At 42.9% G+C, this 10611-nt stretch overlaps 1 protein-coding gene across 2 annotated transcripts; it reads left to right on the top strand.

Moving 5' to 3' along the window:
• The first annotated feature begins 2269 nt into the window (after nucleotides 1–2269).
• On the top strand, nucleotides 2270–9646 carry PFDN4 (prefoldin subunit 4). Of its 2 annotated transcripts, none has more exons than XM_042461280.1 (4): nucleotides 2270–2423; nucleotides 5567–5674; nucleotides 8922–9062; nucleotides 9276–9646. In XM_042461280.1, the coding sequence occupies exons 1-4, from the start codon at nucleotides 2400–2402 to the stop codon at nucleotides 9405–9407; spliced, it is 405 nt and encodes a 134-aa protein (XP_042317214.1). In that variant the 5' UTR covers nucleotides 2270–2399; the 3' UTR covers nucleotides 9408–9646. The 2 variants fall into 2 exon arrangements, with proteins under 2 accessions (XP_042317214.1, XP_042317213.1); XM_042461279.1 differs by lacking the exon at nucleotides 2270–2423 and adding an exon at nucleotides 2453–2500.
• Nucleotides 9647–10611: the final 965 nt, after the last annotated feature.

Genomic DNA, 10611 nt, shown 5'->3' with positions numbered 1-10611 from the left:
CATCTTCAAAAAGAGGCTGGATAGAAACCTACTGGAGATACTGGATTTTCTGCAGTGGGAGGGATGGGCTTGATTATAGGGCCTTTTCCAGCTCTGTGATTCTATGGTTGCAATGATGCTTGTGTCTGATGTTTCAGCCAACCAGGTCCTCCTCCTCCATCATCATCGTCGTCGTCGTCGTCATCATCATCATCATCATCATCATTATCTTCATTTCTTACCCATTCCTCTCCATGATTGGAGGTGGGGAACAATAACAATTAACAAACGTACAACATCAGTTAAAACACATCAGTTTAAAAACACAGGCTTTTGTGGGTTTTTCAGGCTATGTGGCCATGTTCTAGAAGAGTTTATTCCTGATGTTTTGCCAGCATCTGTGGCTGGCATCTTCTTTTGTGGCATTCTCTGAAGATGTCAACCACAGATGCAGGTGAAACATCAGGAATGAACTCTTACAGAACATTTATTTATTTACAGTATTTTTACCCCACCCTTCAGTCCTAAAGGCTCTCAGAATATAGCCCGAAAAACCCACAAAAAAACTATGGGTGCCAGCCATGAAAGTCTTCGACGTCACAATTTAAAAACACATCAATTTAAGAAGACAAATAAGATGTGTACATATTGAAAGCAATCCACATCTAAAACTCACCATTTAAAATTCACCATTTAAAAATCATTTGGATAAGCCTGCCAGAAAAGATTGGTCTTCAATGTTCTTTTCAATTCAGACTGCATATTCAGCTGTCATATCTCTTCCAGCAGGCTATTCCACAGTTTGAATGCTCGTTTTTGTCTTCTTCCCCATCTTTTTAACCTTTCTCAAGTTGCCCCAGGGACCTTCATTAGGCTGTTTGGGGGAGACTTTGTCCCCCCCCCCATTTGTGTTTCTACAAAGTCTGGGTTTCCAAGCTTGCTGATATCGTGTGCACTGTATGCTGCCACACTGGTTTCATAAAAACCTCATTCAATTTTTCTATCAGATGTGCACACATTATTGTTTCTATTTTATATATGCCTTATAAGCATATATCCCATCTGATAAATAATCTAGATCAGCTGCTTAGGAGGAAGGATTGCAACGTTTTAAGCTGTTTAGCTTTGAAAAATGGAGCATAAACAGAGAAATGATAGAAGTGTTAGTTTTGGCTCAGTTTCTAATTTGTTATGGTCATTTAACTTGTTTTTGAGAACCCCAAAACTCAGAAATTACTTGAAGGAGCACAACAACAATATCTATGTACATCAAATGTTCATGATCTGTGCAATCAAAGGCTTTGCTATAGTCTATAAAACACATGCCGATCTTCTTTGGGAATTCCCTGGTGCGCTCCATTAGCCATCGTATGTTTGCAATGTGATCCCTGGTGCCTCTTCTTTTTCTGAACCCTGCTTGGATCTCTGGGCTTTCTCTCTCCATGTACGGTTGGAGTCTATGTTGCAGAATTTCGAGCATGATTTTGCTCGTATGGGAGATTGGTGCTATGGTCCAATAGTTGCTGCAGTCTCTTGTTTCTCCCTTTTTGTGGGTGGGGATGTATATTGATCACTTCCAACCTGCTGGCCATTGTTTTGTTTTCCATACCTGTTGACATGTGTTGGCTAATACTAGAGTTGACTCTCTTGTCTGTAATAGCTGCATCCGCACTACAGAAATAATCGAGGTGGGCACCACTTTAACTGCCAGCGCTCAGTGCTATGGAATCCTGGGAACTGTAGTTTGCTGTGGCACCAGAGCTGTCTGACAGAGAAGGCTAAATCTCACAAAACTGTGATTCACAGAATTCTATAGCACTGAGCTGTGCCAATTAAAATGGTGTCAACCTGGATTATTTCTGCAGTGCAGATGCAGATGCAGCCAACACTCCATCCTTCCTTGTCTTCCTAAGCCATTAATATTAGAAGGTCCACTTCGCCACCTGCTGGTTCCTGCAGCGTATTGCAGCCTACTATTTCCTCTTTGTGTTTGCTTTATCACCACCTTCCAGTTCTTCGGCTCATAGCTGCCCTCCATTCCCTCCTTTATGTGTGTTTTACTGCCACCTGCCGGTTCCTGCTTTCCATTCCTTCCTTGTGTTCGTTTTATCGCCCCCTGCCGGTTCCTCCGGCGCATTGCACCCTTGTGTGTGTGTTTTCCCCTCCCAAGTCGACTGAGGAGCGTTTTCCGCATTCTTTCAACGTGGACCGTACCAACTTCCTCAGCGGCGGGGGGGGGAGGCGAAACTAGTATCGGAGCAGACAGGGGCGGGGATATTTCCTCCTGCAAAAAATAAATATAAACATAAAACGGAGATGTTTTAAAAAAACTGACTCAAAAAGAAACGGAAAGCGGCGGCGAAGGGCAGAAAGGCGGAGGAACCTCCCCTTCGAGGAGGAGGAATGGTTCAGTTCGCAAGATGGCGGCCACCATGAAGAAGGCGGTGAGTGAGCAGCAGAGGAGAGGAAGGCTGTCGGTCCTCAAGGGATGCTTCCTCCCCGCCATTTTGATGGTTTCCCTGTAAATTGGGCTTGAGAGGGACGGGGACAGAGTCTGAGGGACTCCATATATTATTATCACCTTCTAATCGATTATTATAATTGTGTCCATTATTATTATTATTATCATTACCATTATTATTACTCTCCTTCTTTTCCTATCCTTTTCCCTCTCTCCCATTATCCTCCCATCCTGCCTCCTCCCCCTTTCTTTCTACTACATCCCCTCCTTAATCCTTCTGTATTTCCTTGGCTTCCTGCTGCCTTCTTCTCTCTTTTTCTTTCCTGTCCCTTTTCAACTCTTCTCCTACCCTTTTCCCCCCTCCTTTCCACTGTTCTTACATTCTCTCTTTCAACCCTTGAAAGTTTGTGACATATATTGTGTGCATTTTAGTTGGTCCCATAAAGGCATCACTGTTTTGTGGCTCAATATTTGCTCAGAGGAGGCTTGCCATTGCCTCCCCCTGAGGCTGAAATAACGCAATTGGTATTCATTTATGGCTGGGTTTCTCTGACAGGATCAATGGATCGAGACCTTTAGAGGCTCTAAGCACTGAAAGGATTTGGACACCACACCATACAACAGAAATCCTTAGCCGTGTTTGTCTTTTTGTCATCATGTTACTCATTAATCGTAATTCTTGTACAGTATGTTACTGAATGTAATAATGGCAAGAGTTGTGACATAAAACAACATTTAAAAATTATGAAACTATAAATTACAATATCGTACGCACAGCCTAAACGCATTTACATATACACTCGTCCCTCTATATTTGCGGATTTGATTATTCATGGATTTGATTAATATGTTCTCTCTAGGAATCTCTAGGTCCTCCAGTGCAACTCTGTGGTCAATTTTAACTAAATGTTTCACTGAAAGACCTAGATTCCTAGAGAGAAGACTCAACTAGGCATTTGTAGCTCCACCAGCTCAGTTTTATGCTCAGTGTCTGTCAGACATTGACCACAGAGTTGCACTAGAGGACTTAGAGAAGTGTCCTCTCAGGTAAAAACATGCTGTTTTTGTTGTTTGCGTTTTTTCCATATTCACGGGGGTCTTGTGCCCCTAAACCCTAGCAAATATGCAGGGACAAGTGTATATCTAATTCAAAATACAAACAATAATAAACCATAAAATAAAATTAGATGTTTTAAAAGGAACCAGAACCTACAACAAGATGAAAAATATTTTAAATATATATATATACACACACACACGCACACACACACACTTCCACTTTCTTAGAGAGTCGATCAAGTACCACAAATAAAATAACACAATTTATTTTACCTGTGAGAGCACCTCTCTGGGAACCCCATGGTCCTCCAGTGCAACTCTGTGGTCAACATCTGTCAGACACCGACCATAGAATTGCGAAGGAGGGCATAGAAATGGCTAGAAAAGCGTTCTCTTTAGGAATCTCCTGGTCCTCCAGCATGACTTCTGGCAGACATTGACCATAGAGTCATGCTGGAAGACCTAGAGAGAACATACTAATCAAATCTGTGAATAAGCAAATCTGCAAAAGTCAAAGCCGCAGGTGTGGAGGGCTGACTGTTTATTGTATATACGTATATTGTGTCTTGTGCACGTGTGTCTCTGTGTGTGCGTGTGTGTGTGTGTGTATCACTATACACACTCAGACACCTCTCCACATTTACTGTGGCTAGGGACATAGGACCCCCTTGGATGTAGAAAAACCACAAATAACTTGAGAGAACACCTCTCTAGGAATCTCTAGGTCCTCCAGTGCAACTCTGTGGTCAAACAACTGCCAGACCTTGACCACAGAATCGGGCTGGAGGAGGTACAAATGCCTAGTGGAGTGTTCTCTCTAGGAATCTCTGGGTCATTCAGTGTGACTTTTGGGTCCATTTGACCACAGAGTTGCACTGGAGAACCTAGAAATTCCTAGGGAGAACCTATTAATAAAATCCATGAATAATCAAATCTGCAAAAGTCAATGCCGGAAATGTGGAGGGGTGAGTGTGTGTGTATTTCAAAATCTGCACATCATTGATACCTTTATTGGGCCCACTTAAATGCATAAAATATGTCATATATGTGGCATATATTTTATGCATTTTAGTTGGTCTAATAAAGGTATTACTGTTGTGGATTTTGGATGTTATTGTATATGGCTAACACAGCTGCATATTGCCCTCCCCCTCTATTTTTGTGTGTGTGTGTGTGTGTGATTTTAAAAATTTATTGTGGGAGTCTTTTTTTTGTGGAACAATGGCCCGTTTCGCATGGGCAAAAAGTACGTGCCTGGCACGTACTAGGGTTAGAAAGGGGCATCCTTTCTGGACACCCCTAACCCTAGTACGCGCCGAGCATGTACAAAATGGTGGCGCCCATTCTACATTTGCGCCGCCATCTTGATGTAGTGGACGCTTAGCATCTGCACTTCTCGGTGCCATTATGACGCCGTGAGTGTGCCATTGGCGCACTTCCGACGTCATAATGGCACCGCAAAAAGAAGACACTTTTTTGTGGCTTCTTTTTGCTGCGCGGAGCAGTCGCGAGGTTTGGCCCCTGAGGCTGCTACGCGCAGCAGATGAGGGCACTTTACAGACCACCCTTTTGTTCAGCTGCACCATTTGCAGCTTCACAGCATATGGTCCATGGTAAATCCGACAATGGAAAATTTCTGTAGTGCACCCTTCCCTTGATGCCCTAAGCACATGCTTATTTTGCTTCATGGTAAATGCAGCCCTGGTCTCACAGTTACATACTTCACCTCACCTTTTTACAAATAAGCATTGCCTCATGGTTCCTTTGTGATCTCAGGTGTCCTCTATGGTAACTCTTGAGTATGCAAATATCCTATGGATTTTTCCTTGAGCTGTCCTTATCCTGTTTGATTATCCTAATCTTCTCTTCATTGCTATGTCCTTACTGAGTTGATGACAGCTAGATGGTTTGGAATCTTTTGGAAAATCATACTGTTGAAATGTTGATAAACATTTAAGCCTGAACTGAATGGTGAGCACAATGTGTCCTACGTTAGCTGAAAGAGCAAATTATTGTCCTGTGAAGTAAAGGTGTTGAGCTTTCTCTCTTTCTATTGATTTTGTGTAGGCAGCAGAAGACGTCAATGTTACCTTTGAAGATCAACAGAAAATCAACAAGTTTGCAAGAAACACCAGTAGAATTACAGAACTGAAAGAAGAAATAGAGGATAAAAAGGTAACCTGATTATAATGAGCTAATAGGCTCCCTAGCCGAGCTGACACAGATGGTCTTGGAACTGGTGCTGGAGTCTCCCAGACTTCTGGTTCTGGGAGACCTCAACATCCCTTTCGAGGCTGGCTCACAAAATCTAACAGGTGCAGCTCGGGAGTTCATGGCTTCCATGATGGCCATGGGCCTATCCCATTTAGTCTTGAGTCCGACGCATTGCGCAGGTAATGCGCTTGATGTTTTCTTTAGTATGGACTGGGACATTCCGTGGGCAGAGGTAGGCAGTACCTGTGCTCTGTCATGGACGGACCATTACTGGGTTGAGGTTCAACTTAAGGCAACTATCCAAATCCCCCCCGGGGGTGGAGGACCGATTAGGATGGTCCACCCTCGAAGGCAGATGGAACCCAAAAGGTTCCAAGAAGCCTTAGAAGGGCTTATGGTTGGATCTGATGGCGATTCTGTTGATGCCCTGACTAACATCTGGGACAACGATCTCTCCAGGGCTATACACAGTATCGTTCCTAAGCGTCCTTTCCGGCCTGCTTCCAATAGAAAACCATGTTATACAGAAGATCTCCGGGAAATGAAGCAGGCCGTGCAACGACTGGAACGCAGCTGGTGGAAACACCAGCGCTTATCCGACAAGACACTCCATGAGGCTCTTTTGAAGTCATATGGAGTGGCAATGGATGCAGCAAAGAACTCCTTCTATGCTGCACGTATTGCGTCTGCGGAGTTACATCCAGCAGAGCTGTTCAGGGTGGTCAGGGAGCTGACTCAGCTTCCCCCCACCCTGAACCCTATTTTAGAACCAACTATAGCCTGCTGTGACGATTTTAACAACTTCTTTGCAGATAAAATCTCTCGGATAAGGGCTGATCTCGACGCTGGCATTTCAACAGAAACTACAGAAGAGGTATCCAGAGCTTCTGTGGACTCTATTAAACAGGATCACTTTGAGTTTGTTCATACCGATGAAGTGGACAAGCCTCTTGGAAGTGTTAGGAAGACGACATGCTCTCTCGATCCCTGTCCTTCTTGGCTGACCGTCCAGGGTGGTGATGCTGTACTATCTTTATTGCAACTTATAATTAATGCATCATTTAAGGAGGGAAAATTTCCATCAAGTCTAAAACCAGCAACAGTTAAACCATTGCTTAAAAAAACCCTCCTTGGACCCCCTGGTAAGGAATAACTACAGACCGGTCTCATTGTTGCCATTTCTAGGTAAGATGATCGAGAGAGTGGTCGCCGTCCAACTCCAAGCTGTCTTGGATGAAACCGATTATCTGGACTCATTTCAAACTGGCTTTAGAGCGGGTTATGGAGTTGAGACTACCATGGTCGCCTTAGTCGATGATCTCCGTCTGGGCATCAACAGGGGAAGTGTGACCCTGTTGGTGCTTTTGGACATCTCAGTGGCTTTCGATACCATTGACCATGGTATCCTTCTGGAACGCCTGAGAGAACTGGGCATCGGGGGCACTGTGCTCCAGTGGTTCCGTTCCTACCTCTCGGGCAGATTCCAGATGGTGAAGTTGGGGGACACTTGCTCCTCTAAGAGGAAACTGACATCTGGTGTCCCTCAGGGAGCTATTTTGTCCCCCACTTTGTTTAACATTTACATGAAACCACTGGGAGAGATCATCCGGAGACACGGGGCACAGTGTTATCAGTACGCTGATGACACTCAAATGTGTTTCTCTATGTCTCCGACTGAAACAGGGACTAAGGATGGGGTCTCTCTTCTGACTGACTGCCTGGAGTCGGTAATGGGCTGGATGAGGGAAAACAAGCTCAGTTTGAATCCAGAGAAAACGGAAGTACTCATGATAGGTTCCCCAGGCCCGGGAAAGGAAATTTATCCACCTGTCCTGAATGGGGTCACACTTCCCCTGAAGGACGAAGTTCGCAGTTTAGGAGTACTTCTGGACTCGTCTCTGCAGTTCACATCTCAAGTAGATGCGACGGTCAGAAGTGTTTGCTATCAACTTCGATTGATACGCCAACTGCGGCCCTTTCTGGGCCAAAGGGACCTTGAAACTGTGGTACATGCTCTGGTAACCTCTTGATTAGATTTCTGTAATGCGCTCTGCATGGGGCTACCCTTGTTCCAAGTCCGGAAGCTTCAGTTAGTACAAAATATGGCAGCTAGATTGGTCACTGGTGCGTCCAGGTTTGACCATATAACACCTGTCTTGAAAGATCTTCGCTGACTGCCCATTCGCTTCCGAGCGCAATACAAAGTGTTGGTCACTACCTATAAAGCCCTACATGGCTTGGGCCCGAGTTACTTGAGGGACCGCATCTCCCCATATGATCCATCTCGCACACTCAGAACATCTGGGAAGAATTTACTGGTAATTCCACCTTCCAAATATGTTGCCACATCCCAGATGGCCTTTTCAGTGGTGGCCCCACGGATGTGGAATGATCTACCCGAGGAGCTCTGTCTGACAACCCCCCTAGAAACATTCAAAAAGAGGCTTAAAACTCTTCTTTTTTTGTCAAGCCTTCCCCCTGAAGAATGAAGTTATCTACCCTGTTGCCAGTGATTTCCTGCTTACCCTTGAAGGCGAATGATTGTGCTTAGAATTCTGTAATTGTATGGTTTTATTATGGGATTTTATCCTTTTTTGTCTGTATGGTTTTGTCTGGACCCATTGAGTTTTTTTGTGGTTTTTTCAGGCTATGTGACCATGTTTTAGAAGAGTTTATTCCTGATGTTTCATCAGCATCTGTGGCTGGTATCTTCAAAAAAGATCTTCATTCTCTGAAGATGCCAGCCATAGATGTTGGTGAAATGTCAGGAATAAACTCTTCTAGAACATGGCCACATAGCCCGAAAAACCCACAAAAAACTATGGATGCTGGCCATGAAAGCCTTTGGTCTCCCATTGAGTTTTACCTGCTATCTTTTAATTCTGTGGAGTCCTTTTAAAGTTAGGCCTAATATTGAATTGTACACAGTTATGGGAGAATTATAAATCGATAGGAAGACATCGTGACATATGGCAGTGTATTTTTCCAATAGGTTTTGGCAAAGAATTTGCTTTTTGTCTTCTTTTCCATACTAAAGCACTTGGGATTTGATGCTTCCATGGAGCTTTGAGCTTACCACCAAGAACTGTCATTCTACAGGCCAAAAAGATATGTTTGAAGCTGTAGTGTTTTCTGTCAGTTTATACCATGTTACATTTACAACCTGTTACTTAAATCACATGGAGACTGGTTGATTTCTTGACTACAGAAACAGCTTCAGAACTTGCAAGATGCATGTGATGACATCATGATGCTTGATGACGATTCACTATTCATACCTTATCAAATTGGAGACGTCTTCATTAGCCACCCCCAAGATGAGACGCAAGAGATGTTGGAAGAGGCAAAGGTGAAGAATGATTCCATGTCTTCCCCCCTACTCCCGGCCTTTCTTAGCAATGAATGAGAATGTGGATGGGGGTCAGTCAGGAAAGAAAAACTCATATTAGGTTCTTTTAGTATAGTTTAGTATAGTAAACCTATTGATTCTTCTGATGGGATTATCTGAAAGTTTTAAACAATGCCTTTTGTTTCTGGTGACAGGTTTTTTTTTCTTTTGCAGCAAAACCTGCAGGAAGAAATTGGAGCTTTGGAATCTCGAGTGGAATCAATCCAGAGAGTATTATCAGACCTTAAAATCCAGCTTTATTCAAAGTTTGGCAACAATATAAATCTTGAAGCTGATGACAATTAAATATCCTAGAAATAGTATCCTGGTCCCCCTTTCTTAACTCTCATGTTTTTAGAAGCCCTACCCATTTTTTTTTTAAAACCACATTCATTTGTCTGCTTCACGTATTTAATGAAATAATTATTTGGCAAGCCTATAATTATTTATATGTTTAAAGTAATTAGATTCAAATTCATTTGGTACATGATCAAGTGGAGAATGTTTAAAGGTTTGCAAAAATAATAGTAAACATCAAGCAAACATGCTGTGTTTTGTGTCCAATATTGTATTGATATCAGTACAAGACAGTTCAGTGTAAAAAAGAAATGGTGAAGTAATAATGAACATAAGCAACACATCATTTTTACACACAGTGGAAGATGTCACTAAAAGTGCTTTTCAGGTACAGAAAAAAAATTGTAAACTTTGACATAGCGGGTTAAAGGTACATTTTACTCTCAAAAATGGATCAATTTAACAATGATACTTAAAGACACCTATGTATACAAATAAAATTTGATGTATTTATTTAATATCCTGCCTTTGGCACAACAGGAAGAGCTGGGGTACCTATGGCTCAAAACAGATGGATCAAAAGGGTGCCTTTGGGCTAATCCAGGGGCATGATGTTCAGATGATGCGCACACACACACACACACACACACAGAGGCTGCTCCAAGCCACCCTTCTGTTCAAGGCCTGTGTTAATTAAGGCAGAATATTGCTAAAATCCAGTCAGTTACAACACTGAAAACTATTAGAGTAGGCTATCATATTAAAAACAAGCACTGCTTTTAAAAGCTTCTAAAATCATAATGAGAACAAGGAGAAATACATTATCCCCTCCATTGAAAGATCATCTGGTTAATAGTCATTATCCACTAGATAGTGACCAAAAGCTGTCTGGATATAACAGTGTTACCAAAAGGAAAACAGTGGGGAGCAACCTGGTTTGTTAGAAGGGAGTTCTACATGCTGAGAGCAACGTGGGAAGGCCTTCTTTTCTCAACATCCCTGACAAGTCTTCCCCCTGAGATCTTAAAAGATGGACACACTCATATCAGGAGACACATTATTTCAGATAATCTGAGAAGAAATCATTTTCCCAAGAAGTGTGCTTGCTTAGTCCCTCCCTTTAAAATGTGATATGTCCAGTGTCTCCTGAGTTTTTAATCAAGGAGCCCTTGCTCTACCACTGTCGGAAATTTGATGGGGGCAGGGGTAAGAC

This window comes from Sceloporus undulatus, chromosome 4 (genome assembly GCF_019175285.1).
Source record: "Sceloporus undulatus isolate JIND9_A2432 ecotype Alabama chromosome 4, SceUnd_v1.1, whole genome shotgun sequence".
Classification (NCBI taxonomy): Eukaryota; Metazoa; Chordata; class Lepidosauria; order Squamata; family Phrynosomatidae; genus Sceloporus; species Sceloporus undulatus.
Note: the sequence above shows the minus strand (reverse complement) of the source record. Positions and strands in the feature narration are given on the sequence as shown.